Raw genomic sequence first — 24,590 nt, forward strand, 5'->3', positions numbered from 1 at the left:
CAACTATATTTTGGAATATTCATCAGCTTCATAAATCCATGCAGTTTATTTTAGACTTTTAGTTCAATAAAATGGCTTTGCTGATGCAGTTTTTCTTCTTTAGATGGCAATATGGCAAATGACATTTTTATTTCTCAGGCAAAGAAGAAAGGGAAACCTGTACAATGAAATCTCATAGGAAACATTAAGTCTGCTAAAGTGAACCTCTGCGTTCACCTGACCTCTATTAGGTGTTGGTATTAGGAGGAAAGCCTGTTAGGAAAGTTACTCATGGACTTAATTTATAATTGGTGGAACTCAGTTGCATTTCCCACCATTGTAAACATCCACATAATGCCATGAAAAAAGTTCATGTATATTGCATTTTTTCCAGTTATTGTCTAGGCAAGTTTCTACTTGCTTGAGGTTTCTAGAGGTAATGCAGCTCAGACACTCCTGGGTGCCCTCTCAAATTCGTGGGTCCGCCTGTTTCTACCTTTCTTGTTTTCCTGCAAGTGCTTCCATTTGTTATTGTTCCCCTGGGCATGTCCTGGCCTTTGCCGACGTTGTTTTCGGTCCCTTTTCCACACTTGTTCACAGAACTCATCCATTGTGTTCAGATTGGGGTGGTTGATGAGCTGCATGAAGTCTCTGTACCAGACCTTCTGGCTAGGTGTCATGCTGTTGGACATTTCTTTGGTCTTAGAGCCATCTCCATCATCATCTTTATGAAGAAGCTCTTCCAAATGCTCTGTGTCGATGACTTCCAGGGTCACTTTCAGAAGAGTTTGCATGAAACCATGTTCCACAGCATGGCAGAGGTAATTGCCTGAATCCTTCCGCTGTAGGCTACGCAGTAGAAGGCCTTGTTCTGTCCTGATGATGTGATCATCCACTCTGATCTGGCAGAAGAAAACGGTAGTAAAAATATACATATTTAAAAGACACAGAAGTTCTAAAATGCTGTCTCAGTAAAAACTTAGATTATGTGTTGAGGCACATTTTAAAGTTGATAAAATTTCTAGCTGAAGAGAGATGATACCATTTCCCCATCAGAAAAAGAGTTAGAAATTTCTGTAAATTGTTTTTAAGATACAATGGAAAATATTGGTTATCTACTATCTTAATAGAAGTTTTCATTGTAATAATTTAAGATATTCAAGATAATGAAAGGACACAGATGTACTTTATTTTATAAACTTGAAAGAAGGTATATAAATATAGGAGAAAGTTAACATTAAATCTTGGAAATACAGAACCATGATATTAGAAAACAGGACAGCATTAGAATGAACTCAGAAGATTTGAAAAAATTTAAGAATCAGCAGTTGAGCAAGAAGAAAAATGCATAGGAGTACATGCTTAATAATTATTTATTCAGTTTTCTAAGTCTCAGGTGTGTCATAAATATAAAGATATGCTCTTGAATGTACCTAACCTTACTTTTATTTTGAATACGGTTTACAACAGACATCTCGGAAAGGCCTAAGCTGATAGTGTATAAAATTGTATAAAATCAACTTCGACGTTTGTAGGGTGTGATTACATATTCAACGATGCTTCAAATGTCAAAAAAGGGTGGGTTTTATATTCAGATTATGTTTGTAAAATTATCTGCACAGAATACATTCACAAATACCTACACAGTCCGATTAGTTACCCTTATTTAATATTTTTTAAAAGCTTAAAAGGCTCAGAGTATGGAGATTTTCTCTGTACGATTCTTTAATTTCACACAGGAATAAATGAATCAATCCATTGATGAGGAAGATCTGTCTGATGCTTCACGTATAGTTCATACTTCATGTATAGTTCATACTCTTTATCCTAAAACTCCTAGCCCCGTTCCAAAACCTCTCCTCCTCATTTGAGAACAAAGTCAGTAGAGAAAATAAAACATGTTTGGATAACAGAATTAATTGAACAAAAGTTAAAATTAGTAGAGGATTTCTTTCTTTCTTTTTTTTTTTTTTTTTGGTACAAAAATATAGATAACATACTTTCTTTGTAGATAACTACAAGGAAAAAGAAGACTCTCAAATATATCTCCAAATGGATTCTGGGACAAATTCTTATCAGCTCACCTTTGTTTCTCCGGTTCCTAGCACAAAGCCTGTCATATGATCAGCCTTCAGTGAATGCTTGTTTAATGAATGGACTATTGATGGGTTAAGAAAAGGATAAAGATTCACAGTATTTTTTTCACCCTCAAGTCAACCATGTTGGGGTCACTTAACAGTATATGTTAGATAGAAATAATCCAGTCAATTTCATTCCTATACCTCTTCTTTTCGCTCTTCATTTCTCCTCTGGAATTGCCAATAGACCAGAGCTCGCTGTGATTTTGGACTGCATTCCAGGAACGTGCTACTATTTTCTACTCCATAGATGATTCTTTCTTCAAGGCTGTGGCCATGGTGATTATCTGGCCAGTGATGAGGAAATGAAATGAGGAAATGTTAGAGAAGTAAACTCAACCTTCCAAAGTATTTATTTGGAAATTCAGAAGATAAATTTGTTGCCAAGTTGGAAGTCTTTTCCAAATTGATTTAGGATGGCAGAAATGTCATGGACGTAAGGTTTCAGAACCCAAGTGGCTGCTTAAACAGACTCATTATTTTGGTATAGCTTATACAAAGCACATGCAGAGATTTGCCTACCAGAAAGTAGCATTACGTTAACAAAACCAGTCATGTGTGCAGTATAACTATACATCTTTATATGCCATGGTAATACTTTCCAAGAAATTATTTTAACTATAAAACTCTATGCTCTGACTAATGGGGCCAGTTCATAGTGTACTATTCTCTAGCAGAAGTTATTTGACTGAGATTTTGGAAACAAGAATCTGTTGCTGAGAAATTATTTTGCCTCTTTGTGTTTGTTTTTCATCTGTAAAATTAACTTCACCAGCCATTGCTATTTACCTAGTATTTTACAGAAGGTAGAGTTCAGGAAGTTTATACTCCCCACCACTAACCCTTAAGTAATCAACATGGTTTTTCTGAAGATCAATGGGTGTGAAATGTTTGGGATGGCTCAGAAGAAAGATGCACAATTATAAAGCAATGTGGTTTCAATTGTCCTTATTTTAAAATGATACATCTTTTATTATTTTCAAGAATTAGGCTAAAGAATATGGCAAGAGTATATAATAAAATGTAGCAGTAAGAAAACCTGTTTCCTGATTAAGTTTCTATTATTTTACCCTTTATGTAACCTCCTTCAATGTGGTAAATGAAACACAGTTAAGATCAAAAGTGGGACACAGGGAGTCTAGGTAAAACTCATTTAGAGAGAGAAAAAAAAACCCCTCCTTATTATCTTATATAATCCTGTTTCCATTATGACATCCTGTACAATCTGGAACTCATTAAATTAATACAGAAAATAATAAATATATTTTCACATGCATGGAGGGTTGACAGCATAGACAGATGAAAAATTTTTGCTCTTTACTTCAAACTCAACTAGGTTTTTAATTAAAAAAAATGTTTCCCCCTTTTTCTGGCATCACTTTGTTCTAATTAACTGAGTACTTTGGTCTGTCACAGACAATATGATTTGCTCTCACTAGGTTTAGAGCTTTCCAAAATCCTGCTTCCACCCGATCCCTGTACACAGCTTGTGTCCTCCACCCCCTATTCTCACTCTGCCACAGTTGACATTCTACCTCCGTTTGCTCTCTCCAGGGAGGTCAATATTAGCGCTTGCTTTTCTATCACTCTGAATTGTGAAATGAGGCTCTTCTAAACTTGGGAAGTATCTGTCCCTTCTTATTTAACAGATCAATACCCTGGAAAAAGGAAATGAAAAGAAACAACAATATTTAACTGATTCTAAGTCACAGTATTTTTTATATTGGAGCTATATGTTTGTATGTCAATATCTATATGGAATATGGCCGTGTTTTTATTCCCCACCCCCCGGAATTATTAGTACATTGTTGAATGAATAGATATGTCACATGTTGCTATTCTAATCTGCAGGGTATGTGCTTCCCTGGACAGAGGTGAATTGAATCTCTCTGCCTAACAGGGGCTGGACAATCTCCTGTGATACCATATTTAGAAAACCTTGTCACAGAGGTCAATACAGTTTACAATGGATACATTTTTTTTTTCCTGATAACTGCCATGCAGTTTAACCTTTGATTTAGAAATCCTTTTATTTGGAATATTACTCAGCCTTTAAAAAAAGAAGGTCTGCAATCAGTAACAACATGGATGAACCTTAGGGAATGCTAAGTGAAATAAGCTAGTCACAGAAGAACAAGTACTATGTGATGATCCCACCTATACCAAAGATCTAAAAGAGTCAAACTCCTAAAAGCAGATGGTAGAGTGGTGGTGGCCAGGGGCCAGGGCCAAAGGGAAATGGGTAGGTGTCAATCAATGGGTATAAAGTTTCAGTTATGCAAGAGGAGTACGATCTTGAGATCTGCTATACAACAGTGTGCCTACAGTGAAAAATATTGTACTGCGCACTTAAAAACTTGAGAGGGTGGGTCGCATGTTAAGCATTCTTACTCTAATAAAATACAATTTAAAAAGCCTTAATTAAAAAAAATCCATTTAGGCAGAGACTTTTTATTTAATCTCTACATATTAATGAATCATAAAATATATGCCAGCTTGCTAACAGTAAAAAGTCCACTGTATTGGGGTGCACAGGTGGCTCAGTCAATTAAGCATCCTACTCTTGGTTTTGGGTCAGGTCATGATCTCACAGTCCATGGGTTCAAACTCCTTGTCGGGCTGTGAGCTGGCTGCATGGAGTCTACGTGGCATTTTCTCTCCCGCTCTCTCTGTCTCTCTCTCTTTGAACCTCCCCCACTCATGCTGTCTCTGTTTATCTCAAAATAAATAAATAAAGTTGATTTTTTAATCCACTAAATTTAGAAACAAACAACATAGTGATCCACTAGTATCTTTTGCCTTACCCAGGCCCACTTTACTTGTAGAACTTTATGAAATAACTGACTTGTCTCTCACCTAATCTAAGTTACCATCAAGAGCTGTAGAAGTCTTATGGTGTACATAAGTTCTTGCTTACAAACATAAAACTCCCTTTAAATCTTTAACACATTAGTTGACACACAGTTAAGAGAATGTAACTTGTATAATAAGAAATGAGAGCTTACTATAAATGTAACATCAATTAGGTATATTTTCAAAAATTCACAAAGTTGTCTTCTTCCCAATTAACTTAATCATTCTACCTGTTCCATACAGAGTTAACATTTCTTCTAATCTTGGGAAACCTACTCAGTTTTTAATTTCTCTTCAAGGTCTTCTCTGGTGACAGCAAATGTTTCCCAATGAATAAAGATGAAATGAAATGAAATGAAATGAAATGTTCTCTTAAGAGTATATGTTTCCTTCTATTGAAAAAAAAAAAAAACATTTCATTTCACCTGCTACTTACATATAGTAGCATCTAATATAAGATGACATTTGATTTAATCAAGAACTTATACCAAGTTGTTTTGAGTTTAACATAGCAGTAGTTCCTGGCCTTCTCTTCAAGAAACACGGCACTTTTCCATCTGAATAACTGACAGACCACAACTGGTGAATTTGGTTCACTGACTAGGTATCTTTAGTTTGCCCTGATAACCACTTGTGCCAATACCTGTAGGACTCATTCCTCCTTTAAATTGGCCTTTCTTTCTTTCCTTTACCCAAATAAAAAAGCAGAAGGAAGTATTCTAGTTAGTAAGCACTGAGGTTACAAGTTCTGCCACATCAACCACTCATCATCGTCAGTATGCAGAGGTACCACCATGTTTCTCTGGGTTGACATTCTCGTAGGTTTTGTTAGGTTGTGCTGCCTTTAGGAACAGTTGCAAAAACTCAATTTCCACTGAGTACAGTTGTTTCTATTAATTCCTCTGCAGCAGAATATTTCTATCATCAGCAGCTTTTAACTTAGGGCCAGAACTTTTAGCTAAAGTGGCCTCAGGGGGTTCCTGGGTGGCTCAGTCAGCTGACGAGCTCTTGATTTTGGTACAGGTCATGATCTCACTGTTTGTGGGATCAAGTCCCACACGGGGCTCTGCACTGACAACACGGAGACTGCTTAGGCTTGCTTTCTTGCTTTCTTCCTCCTCCCCCACCCCATGAATAAACTTAAAATAAATAAATAAATAAATAAATAAATAAATAAATAAATAAATAAAGTGGTCATAGGCAAGCATTCATATATTTGGGTGCTCAGATATAACAACCTGTAAACATCTTTTTCTGTTCATTTCCTCACACCTGATACCTTATAAACAGATACCCAAGAAGTATTTCAAAATGATTAGAAGGCACCCAATAACTGTCCATTCCCTTTTCTGATCCTTCTACCCCAACTGCTTGAGTAAATGTTGTAAAACATAGAAAACATTAGAATTCCAATAACAATGTGATTCTCTCTTTCCTTTCTCCTTCCCTCTGCCCCTAATCTCTCTTTGTTTCTGTCTCTTTCTATTAAAAAATATAAACAGGAACAGTATTTTGATTCTTGTTTTTAGCAGATTTGCAACGATTTTCTTAGGATGTCAAGTATACTATCATTGTGGCTTTATTAAAGTAAAGAGCTCTGCACTGAAATGGTAGCATAGTATAGCTATACTCTTAAGTATTTTTCATAGCATATACTACTGACCTTAAAATTCCCCAATACAAATCAAAAGCTCAGCTGAGAAAACACTGTGGATTAAAGATTTCCTTAAGGATATGAAATCTTGCATATTCAGGGTTAAGTATCATCTGAAATCTCCCTCTGCATGAAACTAGTTGATCTGAGAGCAGTTTACATGGAACACATATAATAATATAATTGATGTTATTGAATTGTGTTGGGTGAGGTCCTTCTGACCTATGTTGAGGAAGCCCATAAGCAATACTCTACGGATTTGTTCACTATGCTTAGGTCACAATGTTGTCCAATATGGTGTCCACTGCCTTGCACTATTTTTTTGAGGTTCATCTTGGGAGAAATTTTTTTTTCTGGTGTTAATTTTCAGGAATTATTGAGATTCTCTTGAAAAAGTGATTTTTTTAAAGTAGGCTCCACACCTAACATGGTGCTTGAATGCACAACCCTGAAATCAAGAGTCACATGCTCTAGTGACTTAGCCAGCCAGGCACCCCCCAAAACTGATTTTTTTTTTCAGAGAATTAACTTTGTGACTCATCTGTTGATTACATTTCTCCCTCACCACTGAAAAAATGTGTTAGAAAAATTTATGTTTTATCCTTACAATGTCATGGTAAATATGTTCTTCCTACATGCCTGGTTTTGTTGTCAGTATACATGTTTTGTCCGTGTGACATTATTGCCATCTTTATCTTATCTTTGTTTTCAATCAAAAAATGACAAATTGTCTGAAATATATTAGGTCATCTAACAATTTTGGACAATGTGAAATTTTTATAACCCTTCTTAGTACCTTTTTTGTTGTTTACATGTATCTACATAAAATTAATCGTATAACGCCTGGACACAGAAATAGTCTTAAATATGTGAGGTTCATTATTGTTACTGCTATTCTTGTGATAGTTTCAACTGTTAATTCAAAACTTAAATTCCTTTACTAAGAATCCATAGTCAGCAAATTATGAACTGCTTCCCAACATCAATCCTACTTCCTGACCACCATCAAAAAAAGTATTCTCTCTTATAGACTTCCTAAAATCTTTTTACATATATTTTTAGGGCACATGTAGTCTTATTTGTTATGATTATTTATTAATCTTTTTTTGTTGTGATTATGTATTAATCTAGTTGTCTTCTTTCATACCATATGTTTTATAATCCTGGCACTAGGCAGTCATAAACCCTTAGCTAATGTTTGCGAGAGGAAAATCCAGATAACTATTTAGTCTACATTTAAAAGCTGAAACCTCATGTAACTTTGATATCCTTATATCAAGGGGATATCATAATTACATAAAAGAAATGATTAAGGGACACCTGGGTGACTCAATTGGTTAGGCTTCCAGCTTCAGCTCAGGTCATGATCTAATGGTTTGTGGGTTCCAGCCCTGTGGCGAGCTCTGTGCTAACAGTGCCGAGCCTGCTTGGGATGCTCTCTCACTCTCCCTCTCTGCCCTTCCCCTGCTCTGCCCCCCTACTTTCTCTCTCAAAATAAATAAATACATAAATACATAAGAACTGAAAAAAATAGAAGTGATAAAAGTTTAATCAGTTAAGAAGGGCACAGGGTTTATAACCCTGAGTTTGACAGAATATGCTACTGGGTCATGGCAAATGTAAACATTTTAAATCTTCTCAATTTTGTTACATTTTATAATGTTAACAAGAGTTGATTTGAGATCTGGTAGGAGAAGATGACCATGAATGAAGTATACTCCAAAATAAACAATTCCCAATATGCAATACGAAGAAGAGAAAGAGATCTGAGAAATCCTATGAATATATGCTTGTACCTCAAGGGGCAGCTATAAGTCTAAAGGATGTCTGTGCCGATGGGAATCCTATGGATCTCCAGAAAGAAAGCAATCTCATTTAATCTATTTTAAAATACAATTTGCCCTTAGAAAGCAACTGTTTTGAACATAAACTTTTGTCATGAAAATTACCAGTAGACAAAAGGGTAGAGCTAGTTGTTGAATTGGCATAATGAATTCTCATGAGTTGAACTGAATAGTTAGAGCAAAATAATTGAGAACAACAAACATTAAAATTATTTTAAAAGCATCACGATGTGTTTGAATAACACAATGTTACAATATGTCGCATTTGTTAATGACAAGAAATAATGTTTTTAAGGAAGCAATCTTCAATTAATCATTTCCTCCTTTAGTAGGATAATTTATGGAAATGAAATGAGGCTAATAAACCAGAAAGAATGGGAGGAAAGAAAGAAGTTAAATAAATTGCTTCCTTTTGTAACAACAAAAAGTCATGATATCCATCATTTGGCCAGAAATATCACATTGCTAAAGGCCTTATTTAGTATTTGATTCTCTTCCAATATAGCAGAAACAGAAGGCATCACATTTCAGCTTTCCATTTATTTCACTCTCCATTTTAACCCCATAAATGTCTCCCAGGATTGAAATGTTAATAATGTAAGAATCTTAGAAAATCTGATGTCATGTAGAAAAGAAAGAGATGAGTGGGGTAGTAAACCATATATTTATCAGCTAATTAATATCTGTTATCGTTTTTGATGTTCTCCCCCTTAAGGTTATTTAAAAGTTGAATTTCATAGATAATGAATATAAAAGTAAAAGTTAATTTAGGGGAGGGGTAATGGTTACAAGTTATTTTAAATATTTAACAAATAGTGTTAGTAGGTGAACTATATAAAAAGAGACCTAACTCTAGTTGTTTTCATCACATTTCATCACATCACATCACATTGTTTTCATCACAATTTTAATATTTTACATCGTAATTTTTTTTTCTCAATAATATTCAGTGGTAAAGGCCAAACGAAGGAAGAAAGGAAATACTGACTACAAGCTCTCAATGTCTTAAGAAACTGCAAATTCACATTTCTTAACTAAAAACACCATTTCTTAGATTTTCCTTAGTGGATTCTAGAGGATTTTCTCCAGAAATATAAAAGGTAATTCATCAATAGAAAAGAATCTAAATTTACTTCAAATGGAGGAATAATCTCTCCTTAAGTAGCAATAGCTAAAAAGGCATTTTATGAGTGAATCACTAAGCCTTGGGAAGACATAAAATACCTAAATAAAACAAAAAAAATCATTCATCCCTAACATTCATGTATATTTTCACACCTATTAAGATGCCTAACAATGGATTTAATAATTTCAATTTCATATGGGGCACCTGGGAAGCTCAAGTGGTTAAGTGTCCGACTTGGGCTCAGGTCAGGATTTCACAGTTTGTGGGTTTAAGTCCTGCATCAGGGTCTGTGCTCACAGCTCGGGGCCTGGAGCCTGCTTCTGATCCCGTGTCTCCCTCTCTCGCTGCCCCTCCCCCACTTGTGCTCTGTCTCTCTGCCTCTCAAAAATGAATAAATGTTAATTTTTTTAATTAAAAAAATCTCATGTATTATAGTAAAATGGAAACAAATTCTACAGTATATACTAAGCTACAGAATAGGGGTCCTGTTTATCGATGTAATGCTTACCACAATATTTCTCTAATGATTTGTATGATGCTTGTACAAACTAGTTACCAACTAGTTGAATGTGTGTTTGCATGCATGCACCTACAAATACATGCATATGTATGTATTAAAATCATGTGCTTAATGCATTTGTCAAAAGTACAAAAAAGACCCAAATCACAAAACCTTAGAGAAAATTTAAACTTACAGTTTATCAACTTGTTAAAATATTAGATTTTAAACTACTTTGTTTTATTTCTTAAAATAAGATCTGTGTCTGGTGCTAGGAAATAACTACCAACCAGAATATAGGATTTAAAAGTTTACAATTCAGGTAGTTTTGTATCTTTCTTGAAACCACAGATTCCTGTGGATGTGTCTTTAAAATGTTCTTTTGGTATATAGATAGGTAGAGGGATAAACAAATAAATAGCTATGACCAGGGTATTTTCATGTTACTGTTCATAGGTGATTATCACATTATAGGTGGTCACTGGTATTTTAATTTTTATAGGTTTATTAACTTAAAATATGAAAGTGAAACTGATGTTATGAAAGTATCAATGAAGCCATTTGAATAGCTGTATTTAACACTATTCTTGATATCTTTGTGTGTGGGAAGCTACAATACTTCTCAGTACAAGGCAGACTGAAATTCAATTACATAAAAAGCAACACCAATATGAAGATATCTACTACAATATTTATTTAGTTTATGTTGAACATCTGATATGTTTCATTTTCATGATTTTATGGCAAATGTTTTACCAAGAAAGCACATATAATCTATATGCCAGAGAAAAATTACCATAGGACTTTTTACATTTAAATATCAGGAAACATGGACTTCAATATTTACTTTACTTCTTCCCAAGAGATATGATAGGAGATGATGGAAAACACCCATTTACTGAAGCAGAAACCTTCCATAAACAATAATGAATATACCATCTTGTATTTTAATATGTTTCCCTTATTTTTGGACTTTAAAAAATACAGCGTGCTTTAAAAACTTCACATTTACAATGGTTAAATTATGGGTGCACAAGTCGGGTGATCTCTCAATGCCATATTTGAAAACTTTAATAAGGAACAATAATAGTGCAAAGTATCTCAAACCTCTTCTTATTCAGGTGTGTGTGTTTGTGTGTGCATTGTACACATATACTATGAATAACTGGATTTGCACAATTATAGAGAATAACACTGCAATAATGTCATTCTAGAATGCATACTTGGTATATTTTAATATCTCTGATAACAGAATATGTCTTACAGTTGTTCTTGACCGGAGTTGAAGCTGCTTTCTTCTGGAAAGAGTTTATTTTTACTTTTTGCCAGACACATGCAACTCTCCTAACCTGACACCTCTTTAAATTAAAGTCTTGTCTGAGGTTTTTCTTCCACACTGCTGGTGGGACTCAGAAAGTAAACCTTCATGAGTACCGTAGTGGGGTTCAAGAAGTGGTTTTGCCCCTTTTCCACTACCCGTGATTACAGCTGAAACAGGCAAATGTCCTTGCGTCTTCTGCGTGGGAGTTTATTTCTCTTTCACTAATACTGAAACACTGCCAACTGGCTTGATGCTGGCACCATTATCACATTCTCCATTTTGGGCAGTTTTTCTTTCTTAGCAGTCCTCAAAAAATGGTGCCTCAACATTCACTGACATCGTAGACTTGATATAATTTGGTAATTCATTAAAGTTTTTTTTTTGTTTTTTTGTTTTTTTTTAGGGCTGACGTCATACTCATCTATCAAATTCTGAGGCCTCTCTTGGGCCTAAATGCTCAGATTCAGTTGGACTTTCTATGTGTATAAAGGAAGCCACAACACAGACCAGATTAGCTTTGGTACAAAACACTAAATTTACAGCATTGTGGACCATAAAGATGACACTGCCAAAGATATTTTATGAAATTTTAGAACAATGCTGAGGCCAACCAAGACACAAGCTGACTTGAACCAGTTGCAAATATAATGAAGAAGACTAAATTCTGTGGATGTTTTACCACGGGAAGCTAGAAGGGAAATGCACATATACAGAACAGCCAAGAGAACTATCACAAAGTGAAATTCAACAGTGGCACTGGACTGAAGTTAGGGTGTAAAGTATTTCAAAGATTCAAAAATCTAAGATGATGTTAATTTTTAATTTTTAAAAATGTTACTTATGGTTTGTTCCTTTCTGGCCATGTAGATCACAGTATGGCTTATTCTTGTTTAGTAAAGAAAGTAGAATGGTAAATTGACTTAGCCACTCATGCTCTTGGATGGCAAAGTCAGACAAGCTCCAATTTTGTGCACAAGTTATTTTAGGGGAGGGAGCATACTGGTAACAACCTGAAGTTTTTCTTCAGCATTCTGTACGAGGTATGAGTGAGAAGACAAGAAGATCTGCCAGCACATATACATTTAGGGTTTTATACTAAAAGTTCCCTAGATGAACAGCCACCAGCGATGGAATAGAGTATGCTAGGTTAAGGGGAAATGGAGCTGGAGTTTTCTATGTTACACCTAGGCCAGCTCACCACTGGTGCTGACGTTACACAAGAGAGAGCAAAGAGCTTAAGTGAGTGTTAAAGGTTTCATTGAGAGTGAAATTTCTTCCACCTTAATGCTGAGTTATTTTATATAGTTTCTCTATTAAAACCTCAGGATATGTAAAATATAGAGTGTTACAGAATGTTTACCATTACAGCTGGAACTGATTGTTCTGAAGTGTGTAATTTGGCTTCAAGTTGCTTAGCAGCTTTCCGGGAAAACATCTCGTATCTTTATATATTTCCATATGAGCACATATATTTTATTCAATGTTAGATGTGACACTAGCAAGACAACATACATGATTTAATAGGGCTGGGCTAGGGGTTTTTCCCCATTTTACTTTCAAATATTGACATCGCCTATTCTAAGATAATGCACTGGTTCCTAATGGTCAGACTCAGCTTGGCCATATAAGAATGCCTGACTTAGTCTTCAAACATTTGAAATTTACTGTAATCTATGGTGTATAATTTTTATGTTTGGTTAATGAGAAATACAAGCAGACAAGAAATAAAGAAGCCTTCAAAAAGGGAATGTTTTACTTCTGCAGGGCTGCTTGAGCTTCTTGGACTATTTTACCATATATCACAAACATCTACATAGCATTGCTTTTACACAAACACACACCCACCCACACACACACCCACCCCCCCACCCCCCCACACACACACCCAGTGACACTGAACCACAGCAATTCCCTTTCTTCCCTATGGTACCTATTTTGAATGAAGTAGCAAAAGAAAAAATGATTCACATTAACTTCACTTTCTATAGCTAAGCAATTCTATATTCCCAATTTTTATAAGCTCATCACTCTCTCTATATATACATGTGTGTATATATATATATATATATATATATATATACACATACATAAGCTCGTGACTCCAACATATATGTTATTTTGAAGAAATATCAACTGGGTCTATGAAGGAATTAGATTATTAAACAAGTGGATTTATCAGTAATTCTCCAGCAAACTTCAAAACATAGCATATTATCCTACATGTAGTAGTGTATAATGATTATTTATTAATTGACTGGTTGATAATGGTTTCTTAAGAGAGGTCGATTTTTAAATATGATGGTGTTAACATTAACGTATGTTAATAGCAATGTATTGTTAAATCATATTAATGATAAATAATAGATGCTATTTAGTTAAAATCTCTACTGAAAACCAAAAACAGTAAGGTAAGTAGCTTTGCTATAGCTTCAAATATTTAGCTTATTCATTCAACAAAAGTTTATTAAATATCTACAATATTCATGATACTGCATTTTGTTATAACCCCAGAAATATGAGTGAGCAAAATAACAAAGTCCATATTGATGTGGAGATTAAAGTCTGATTAGAAATAAGCTCTAGTTACATCATCTTGTTTCCTTTACTTGTAGTTATCATTAGCTTTTCCATATCTAAGCAAAAAGATTCTTTAATGTAATGCATACTTTATAATACCTCATTGCTTAAATGGTGATGATTATAATGCAATATTTTTACATGAAATAGATTAATGGAAAACTAGTGAATGTTTTGTTGCCCAACTGAAAAATGCTGTTTGGAAAATTTAAGAAGAATATGTCAATAATGTACTCTAGCTGTATAAAGACATATAAAAAAATCACATTTTGTCCAATGTAGTGGTGTCTTTTTTTTCTTTATAATGAGAACAATAACAGATAGTAATGCCCTTGGCAAGAAATCGTGCAAGCAAAATGGACCTTAAATATAGGCTCATTTTGTGGCTACCTGTCTCCTGGTATTGGCATCCCCACAAAACCCTGTGAGCATTCCCAAATAAGATACAAGCACATACAGGGTACACAAAAGGGGGATCTGACTTTCAGAAGGTAGCTAGGTCTTAGAATGCCTGCTGGGGTTATTTGTGCAGTGTGTTTTCTTTCTTAACATTCATGAAACATGAATATTGCATACACAGAATTAGTGGATCAAATCTAAGTTAATTGATAAAAATATGAGACCTTCAAGATTAATGCAAAAAGGCACCAAAAATGTGAATAGGGTAATTATATTCAATTCCATGCAAAATATTTACATTTTACATTTCAGCTATTTTTAACTATTTTTGCTAGTAGTGATGTTATTGATAAATTTTCCCAGCAGAGGGAAGCACAGCCTCATTATTGTTTTTGTAAAGGGTTGAAGTGGGGGGAGTGAGATATACTACAATTTTGTTGCATTTTAAAGGAAGTTTGGTTCATATCCCAGCATTAAATAAGCTACTTAACATTAAATAGGACTTGACATCTTTTAGGAAGCATAAAATGAAACAATCCAAAATCCCCAGTTCAAAGAAATATCCTACTGGTAAATGAGTGGGAAGGTAGCTGAATTACCTTCTACTCAGCCTGGGTACCTAGTAACAATATAGTGGGTCTATGTCATCAGCATATTAATGAATGATTTCCATGGCTTATTTTAAGATTGTACTTTCTTCTTCAATATACTTAAATGAATATTTCTGTTGCCTATTGCTCTCGTGTTGCTATTATTATCAAAGCATGTACTTAAACTGGCTTCTTTTTGTTAATATGAGAAAATTGATATTTAAGTCTTGTAAGGGTCTCAAACTTGAATCTGTCATAACTGCAATAATAAAATATAATTCACTACTTAGCATTCTTTAGAATTTTCTTTCTTCTAGATTTCCTTTCTCTTCAGTTGCATTTCCTTAAGTATGCTGGCACAGGTGTGTGCCCTGCATGCCCACGTGTGGGTATGCACTATTGCTTACGATTTTAGCCTAATGTTAGCAGGTTGAAAAATGAAAGTGTTGTAACTTACCATGGTGTTGTAAGTCTGAACAATGAGTCAATGGGTCTCCATTTCTTATATCTTGTCGTCTTGTGCGTCTAAAACAATTACATTTAAAAGGTATTATGGCATTCTTATTCCTTCTTGGGAATTTGTCACAGGGATTAAGAAGAATAAAAAATCAAAGAACTTCCGGAGCTTAATGGAAAAATTCTGACTAAAGAATTTTTTAAAAGCAGCTCATTACACCTGTGGGAGCATGTCTCCAGGTGATCAAAATGTGAAACAGTACACAAATGTACTAACAAAGGAGTGAAGTCTTTCAAAGTAATAACAGAAGATTCATGGTTTTGTGCTACTGTGTGTCAGTCAATAAGATTCTAACATCTGGAAACTCTAAAATTCTTAGCACCTTAAATTCTGAGGAAAAAGCACAAAATATAGAATAGTAACCCATTTCTTCAATAACCTGGATTAAACTTCTTTTTTCTAATCACTAGAGAGTAAGCCTAAAAATTCAAATTTCCATGATTATGTTCTTTCTCTTAATACTTACACATAATTCCTTAAATAGACTTTTGTTAAATTTGAAAGCATCAACTCTACGAATTCTACTTTTAAGTTAGTTTTTAACTTTCCTTTTTGGCCGCTGTATCGATCATTTTTTTATAAAACATTTCTTTTATGATCATAGGGCTATGATTTCAAGCCAATTTACCCGTGAAATGAATAAAAGGAGGAGTGCAATAACAAATATTGTGGAGGAAGCTGAGAGAGAAGATGGCCTCCCTCTAAAATAAAAGCCAAATCTGTTATATAAGTAAATTTCTCCTAAATACTGCTGCTCAGATCACATTAGTTGCTACACATTCTGGGGGTCCTCTTTATCGTTTGCTAGTGGTTGACTGGGAAAAAGGAGGTTGTCTCCAGCCATCATGGTGCAAGCAGGATGTGTAGTTTGGGAAAGAGGCTAAACATGGAGATTGGCTACACATAGCAGAATGAGAAAGACTGGGGACACTTGCTCAACTGTTTTCTGTGTCGATTTTAATGATTATTGTCCTGTTGCAAAGTTAGTTACCATCACTGAAGAGAGTTCTCACAAAGGCCAATGAGAACTGCAAACATGGAAATTGTTACTGTATTCATAAATTTAGAAGACTAAAGTATTTATAGATTTCTATTTGTAGAATTGGTGAGACTATCAAACAGATGTTGCACATTTCAAAATTGAGCCAACAAGGGAACTTGTGAAACACGAACCACAAAGCATTTGGAAAGGCATTTTTTACTGCCATTTAAGCTTTTGAAAAATGCCATCACAAAGAATATATAAATTGTAAGGCCTCTAAACATCCTTTTCAAAGACACATGAAATTGGATTAAGTAAAATCTTCAAGGCACAACAAAAAACGTGTTAATGATAATTCCTTCAATCTGGATTTGTAGGTATGCGGTAAACATATTTCAAATATATAATAATATACAGATTTGTAACTTATTATAGATGTAGTTTTCTTATTTTTAACTTCTTTCTTATTAAAAAAGCTTAAAATGTGAATGAATTATTACTAAATTAGGTAATGTTATATACACTTCCACATGGAAAGGAAATGACACTCATTTTTAACTGAAATCTGAATTTTTATGTTTTTCAACACTAAAAGCACTAGATCTTACTGATTTTAAGAACCATAAAAGTTCAACCTTAAGCAATTTAATTTTAGTGTTACAAAAACTGCAAATTGCTACTTATTAAACTATCGATGGTTTCTTCATTCTATAACACATTACCTCCACACTACACGTTTGTTTTAGATTTAAACTTCTAACAAAATCAGTGGGTATATGAAAGAATACAAACACATTGTCTTAATTCTGAATGTTGAAGGCTTGAGAAAATTCTGTTTATTAAATGGGATAAGCTCATACGATATTTACATGTAATATTAACAAGATAACTTTTAATCTATATGGACTGATTATAGGATAGATTTAAGTTATAGATGATTTAATACTAAAGCCAATGTTATCTGAAGTATGTAATCAAAACATTTAAGTAGGGGCACCTGGGTGGCTCAGTCAGTTAAATGTTTGACTCTTGATTTTAGCTCAGGTCATGATGTCACGGTTTGTGAGTTCAAGCCCTGGGCTGGTCTCCACTCTGACAGCGTGGAGCCTGTCTGGGATTCTGTCTCTGCCTTTCCCCTGTTTTCTCTCTCTTTCTCTCTCTCTCTCTCTCTCTCTCTCTCTCTCTCTCTCTCTCTCTCTCTCTCTCAAAATAAATAAATAAACTTAAAAAAAAAGATTTAAGTAGGCAGTAGGCATTAGGGCTATTCCTTTCCCCTAAAATTTTTTCAAAACACTATAAATGATGCATATGTTGAAGAACACAGCTGACTAGCAGTGAAAAAATCCACATCACAGCTTCTTGTAAAACGTTAACTATAGCAAAAAAATAAAATAAAATAAAATAAAATAAAATAAAATAAAATAAAATAAAATAAAACAAATTGTATTGCTCCTAAAATGCAGTGGCTTGATAACTCTGATTGCTATTTTATGTTCCAATAGGTTGATGTACATACTGCTAAGCTTTGGGCTTATATTAGCAAGATATGGTATACGACTCTTACCTTTCATTGCTTGTTTCTTAAATACTGGTAAATAATTAACAGAGAAAGGGATCCCTATGTGAGTAGTAGAGAATATGTTGAGATAAATATTTTGTCAAATTAAGGAAGTGTTCTTATTTTTTCAAACAAAGTAAACTAACTTTGCGTACAACGTTTAGGATGTGTCTAAGAGTTCCCTGAAGGTTAATAGTACTCCTGTAATAGTACTCCTACATCACATACCCTTAATGTTCCAGACAACAACTTACAGCTATTTTTTTCCTAGGCATATTGTTTTAGGTAACTTCTAGGCATATCTTAGCAACTTCGAATTAAGCAAAAATAATGCTTTTAAGTATTAAGAGCGTGTTTAAAATATTTGTGTAATACATACACAAATATTAATAAATAGCCATTTTATTATATGGTTTTATATTTCAACAAATACAAATACAAGATGATACTATGATAATACAGTGGCCTTTAAATTTGGGGGAGTCAAATAAATATATATTTGGGGCTAAAGAAAGATATAATTTGATGCTAATTAATCATTATACAAAAATGTGTTATCTTTAAAACTAGGAAAATTTTTTGACTTTAAAGTTGAGTCCCTGTGTACTAGGAGGCTAAAAGTAAATAAATTATTTTTGTTGCAAATTTTCCATTCATCCAAACAGAAACTGCCTTATTAAAATCTAAAACCAGGACAGAATGTTGCTAGATAGAAAAAGAAGAGCATTTTTGGAGCACAGCATTTTGGCCAAAAGGCACAAGGTCCAGTGTAGATTCTGATTGACTTCCTCTGTGGTTTTGGCCCTCCCTTTTCCGCCTGTATAAAATGAAGTTGCAAAACTTTCTAATTTCCAAGTGTCAACATTCAAGGATAGTATTGTAATGTTTTAGATTTCCCCCAGTAATTTATTAAAACCATACATTCCCTTATATTTAGTACCCAGCTATAATTATACACATTCTTCTGACTGTTTTAACTATGTAAGGGGAAGAAACCCCAAAACTCCTCTAATTCATCAGAATTATGTGACACTCTTCATTCATCAGAAAAATGTGATGTACTTATACGCAGAAAGCTGTTAAAAATGGAATCAGGTAAGAAAAGTGTATTTATCTCTAATACTTCTCCTACCTCTTTGCAGTGGGAAAATAGCGAGAGCATGAAGAGCCATCCCAGGCACAGTAAGGGTCTCGGGCAAGGCAGCACTCCGCGCACGCTTTCCCATAAATATCGCATCGGTGTAGAGGGAGCTGGGCAACCCCCGTGGTGGAACCAATATAGAGTTGTTGCTGTGGAGAGAGTTTACTGTGATGACAAAACGATCCTGTTTTTTAAAATCTTTTTTCTTAAAAAAAAAAAAAAAAAAGTTTACCCATATACATCAAGAAGACATTTTTACTAGTGGGTTTTAAAAAAATCCCATTATTGGCAAATTTGTCATTATTGGCCTGGCAGATAATATGACCATTTTAAAAAGATCAAGATCAAAATCTCCATACTTGACTCAAACAGGTATATTTTAAAGTATAAAACCAAGGGAAGACAGTAATGGTTATATATCAATTATATTTCAATAAAAATAAAAATTTAAATAAGACACTGAATACTATAAGTTTCAAACGTCCAGGGTTTTGTCCTTAGAAAGTTTGTTTTTACTTTTACTGTTTCTAAATTCTAAATCTATATCTACAGTGCCATGTATTCTGGTTGGTGTTGACCCAGGGATCATTTGACTCTTCTGACTCTTGGGTGCTGCTATTACATTGCTTGTGATGTAGTCTGCCCTTCTATAAGAAGGGGTATGGCAAGGTTTCTGTGCTTGCATTTGTGAGAATTTTCATTGGTCAGCTGTCTTGTCCTTGCACAATCTCCAGGACGATTACTTTAAACAAAACTACTAAATTGCTTCCCATTGGAAGGATCATCAAATGGGCAATATCAAGTGCACTCTGGCTGGTGCAGTAAACTTCAACAGAAAGCTCAGGGGCTACGGCAAAAGTGCTATACTGGGCATCAAGGTGGCTGGATTCTAGATCTTGCTTATAATAATTCTCTGTGTAATCCTGAGCCATTCCTCTCATTTTTCTAAGACTTAACTTCCTTATTCACAAAATTGGCATATTTAACTAGATCTTTAAGGTATACGTCCAGATCAGACATTCTACAATGTCATTGTGCTCAGTGAATTTACAATTACCAAATGAAGTAAAATACACAGAAAAACTTTCTGGTAGCAACTAATTCAGGATTTCAGCACAATTTTTAAAGTGCCTTTAACAAAGTTTACCCAATGTAGCATTTAAAAAATGTTGCAAATGTATGTACATACAAAATAAAATACAAATAAGATTGTTTTGTGATTTCTCCACATTTTACTGTAATCAGTATTATAGCTCACTTTTATTGCACTAAAGGACTGAATGATTATCGTAAGCCTTAAATAAAAGTTGTATAAATACTGATTCATGTAACAGTACACATGGGAAAGACCTCAAAAGTGTATTTTAATTTCCCCACTACATAAAGGAAAAAGATGTTATAGAAAAGCTGGTCTCTGAAACATGGTGAGCTCTTTTAATATTACACATCTCCTAGGGCGCCTGGGTGGCTCAGTCGGTTGAGCGACTGACTTCGGCTCAGGTCATGATTTCACAGTTTGTGAGTTCAAGCCCCATGTCAGGCTCTGTGCTGACAGTTGGGAGCCTGGAGCCTGCTTCAGATTCTGTGTCTCCCTCCCTCTCTGCCCCTCCCCCACTCATGCTCTGTCTCTGTTTCAGAAATAAACATTAAAATTTTTTTTAAATATTACAAATTTCCTGATAGCAATGGATATAATTAAAATTGCATTTACAAAGGACATTCAAAGATGAACCACACATATAAATAAACATAAACTGAATGAAGATTGATATATCTACTAGAATCTATGAAGTGACTAGTGTTATAAAAAGTGCTTACATAGAAAATAATTCTGTGCTTAAAGCTAACCAACTAACTTATATCTAACAAAAGATAGGGGAGTAAGAGGGAGAATGTAATACAATAAAAACTAAACCATTATTAAAACCGTTATGCTGATGCATATTGCTTCTTCCCTTCCAGTAGTGAAGACAATTTGTATCAATATTCTAGTACAGGATAGCATATAGAATACAGTATATACTATGGATGCTCAACTTTTTTTTTTTAATGTTTGTTTTATTTCTGACAGAAAGAGAGACAGAGCATGAGCAGGGGAGGGGCAGAGACAGAGGGAGACACATGTCTGAAGCAGGCTCCAGGCTCTGAGCTGTCAGCACAGAGCCGGACGCGGGGCTCGAACCCACAGACGGGGTGAGATCATGACCTGAGCCAAAGTAGAATGCTCAACCGACTGAGCCACCCAGGCGCCCCTGGATGCTCAACTTCTTATTATATTCATCTTTTATTATTGCACTGAAAGATCCTACAAACCATGGCTAATTAAGAAGCAGTAGTTGAAGTCCTTGGGAGGAAAAGATGAAGTATTGTTAAGTTTTTTGTTGAGAAAAAATTAGATTGATTTGTACTTCTCTTAAAGCATCTACAGAGACAGCATGTGACAACAGTTGACCATGATTTGAAAAATATGAACAAAGAACTTAACTAACAGAAGGAACTTCTTTTCCCTTCCTGTCCTTTATATCTCTTTTCCAAAATCATTGAAAAACAAAACAAACAAAACAAAAAACCAAACAGACTTAGATTGTATTGAAGGCAAGCAATCTCAAATCAATTAAAAAAATGAATAAACTTGTAACATTTCAGCAATTAAATTAGTTAAAATGGAGCAGCAATATCCACAAGCTTGACTGGCACTGGTGAATGTGGACTTGCTGACCCCTGTACTGTGGTCGGAACTATTTAAAAAGCTACTGATTAAGTTGGGCATATCAAATCAAAAGGTCTCTATGTTTGGTCAATAGCTCTTAAGGAGCATAAGCAAATTCATACTTGCAAAATTTTAAGATTATGACATTTGATTTGGAAAGGAGTTATTATGTAAATAACAGTATCTAAATCTGTCATATCCCTTTAGGAGAAAACCAGAGAAATAACACATGGGAAGAAGAGAAAACCAAAAATTACTGTAATGAAAACTTCAAGTGTGGTAAAATGCCCAAAATTAAATACAACTTGAGTCTCATTTTCATTTTACAAGTATTCTGCTGTACTATTAAAGAACTGCAAAATTAATCACGCTATCTAAGCGAAATATAGAGGAGGCCTGCAGGCCCCAGTGAGCATAATCCAGTCACTAGCAAGTACCCTGATGTGCTTTTTCTGCCCAATTTAACATCACCACAGGCTTTCTCACTATCCTCCTTAACAAGTTTCGGGTCATAAGCAGGCGATGAATCTATTTATCCAGAAAATTGGTTGCAACACTGCTTGCCCCTCTTGAAACTACTGGCTCACTTTTAAAGTTTCTGTGAGCATGAGTAAAACTAATTCACATCTGAATGCAATCAAACTTCCAATAATCGAAAATGAAGGCTAGGAATACTCTTCTTGTATCATGGTATTTTAAACACAGTATTTTTGGTGTTTTAGGTGTGTGTTTGTGTGTGTGTGTGTGTGTGTGTGTGTGTGTGTGTGTGTGAAATGTGTTGCATTTAATAGGCAATTCTTAAAGTACTTAAAAAATACTTAAATAAAAAGAAATATTTTATAAAATTATAGGTAGTGTAATTAAGATCAGCTATGAAGCCAAGTAGAGAACAAATAAATAATTGAAAAAATCATTAAATGAAGAATATCCCAATCTAGCTTCCATTCTGGAAATCCCCGGATTTCCTTGCCAACATTTGACAGTTTTGAGATTGCAAGAACAGGTGAACACATACTTGTGAAGTGTAAGATAACAGTATCAGGTCAATAATATCTGCACTCTGAGTTTCTCTAAATATCTCAGAGATTATCAATCTATTTTGATATGTAAGTGTGGAAAGGATATACGCTGAGTTTTAATGGCACAGTATTTTAGTGTCTTGTAAAAGGGATAATGCACAGTCAGAGATAAAACATGTAAATGATTCAGGACTAAGATTAGCTGAATGATTCTCATATTTAACAATTTTGTATACAGGTTTTCAGAACAGTCAGTGAAGGACTTCCTACTCCATTCTAGCTTTTTCTGCTAGGTTATTTAATAATTAATTTCAACCCAGTATCCAAGTCTTTTTTGTTTTTCTGTTTGTGTATGTGTGTGTTTTGTTTGTTTTTGTTTTTTTGAAGTTACCACTGATACACTGAATAGAAAGGCTATGCGACATCTATGGGGGAAAGATAATTTATTAGAAGTTAAAATTATATTTGTTTTTGTACATATAATTTAGCATTAGAAGTCATTTGTGTTTCTTAAGTGTCTTGCCAAAGCATTCATTCAATGTGAATGCAAAGACTATTAACATGCTACCCTTAACTTCTGAATTCATGGAGTTTAATAACATCATTTGGCAGTGACTGTTTTGGTGTTTTCCTTTTATATGTAGCCAAACTAAATGTTTTTTCTAGCACACAATACTGCTGAAAAAATAAAATGAACTTTTGAATTAAGATCCTGCAAACATATACAGTCCAGTGCATCAACTTATTAGTTTGTAAAATGCATTTGTTTATACATGCAGATTAAATTAAATTATAAACTTATTTATAGCCTGAAATATCCACCAATGCCATTTTTAAGGATAGATTAAAATAATTATTAAGCGAATTATATTATAATCCCCCAAAAGTAAATGCTATAAATGAAAATTTGCAACAAATAATGATCTAAAGAAATATATTTATAGGAATGTGAGAAGGGTCAAAATCATGGGACAATGAAAATTATCTTTCATTTTCATTCTACTAGCTTATTGTAAGCTTTCTTTCTTTTCTCTTTTTTGCAACTATTGTTAATAAATCTGTAAAATGTGCCGAATCATAAATGTTTATCTATTTGAAACACAAAATTAACAAAATATAGAATATTGACTGTAATACGTAACAATAGTACCTGCTTAGTAGAAAGCTCCATTGCTGAAATAGTAGTTGGCTCCTGAAGAAGAGAAAGAAAATGTGAACTGCTTGGTCAATTGGAAAAGTCATTTATTAATATTAATTAACATAGAATACCAACATTAGCTCTCAGTTCACTCCAGTGCCTACAAGAAGCAATATAATTGGGAAATAAGATACATGAAGGAAACGGCAAAGATGAACATTAAATGTGTGGAGCAGACAACATGGGCATGTTAATGTCCTCCAGTCTAAGATTATCAGTAACCTACTCGTAGTTGATCAAGTTGGGTTACTGCTCACTGCAGTAAGGGAAACTACAGGACTGCCCAGCAAGAGAGTATTAGAAAGGACGCCTATGTCTTGGGCACTTGTTAGTTGATTTGAGGGACAACTCAAGGAAGTGGGGTTTGCTCTGCATGGGATGCTGCAGAGAGCACAGGTAACAGTATGATTAGGTCTCTTTGTACATCTTATTTAGGAGGAAGGAAAAACAGAATGAAGCTAGAGCAGTACTTAATGAAGAAGTAG

At 34.3% G+C, this 24,590-nt stretch overlaps 1 protein-coding gene across 1 annotated transcript in view; it reads right to left on the reverse strand.

Moving 5' to 3' along the window:
- Window positions 1-425: 425 nt before the first annotated feature.
- SEMA3A (semaphorin 3A) overlaps window positions 426-24,590 on the reverse strand; it is a 202,685-nt gene continuing 178,520 nt past the window's right edge. The window contains exons 13-17 of the mRNA XM_047096879.1: window positions 24,058-24,099; window positions 19,170-19,327; window positions 15,438-15,505; window positions 2,262-2,404; window positions 426-881 (exon numbers count right to left, since the gene is read on the reverse strand). Coding sequence (XP_046952835.1) covers window positions 426-881; window positions 2,262-2,404; window positions 15,438-15,505; window positions 19,170-19,327; window positions 24,058-24,099 — 867 coding nt within the window. The remainder of the gene's footprint in view (window positions 882-2,261; window positions 2,405-15,437; window positions 15,506-19,169; window positions 19,328-24,057; window positions 24,100-24,590) is intronic.

Source organism: Lynx rufus, unplaced genomic scaffold (genome assembly GCF_022079265.1).
Source record: "Lynx rufus isolate CCGP_SWC_20201006 ecotype Redwood Valley unplaced genomic scaffold, mLynRuf1.p SCAF_4, whole genome shotgun sequence".
NCBI lineage: Eukaryota > Metazoa > Chordata > Mammalia > Carnivora > Felidae > Lynx > Lynx rufus.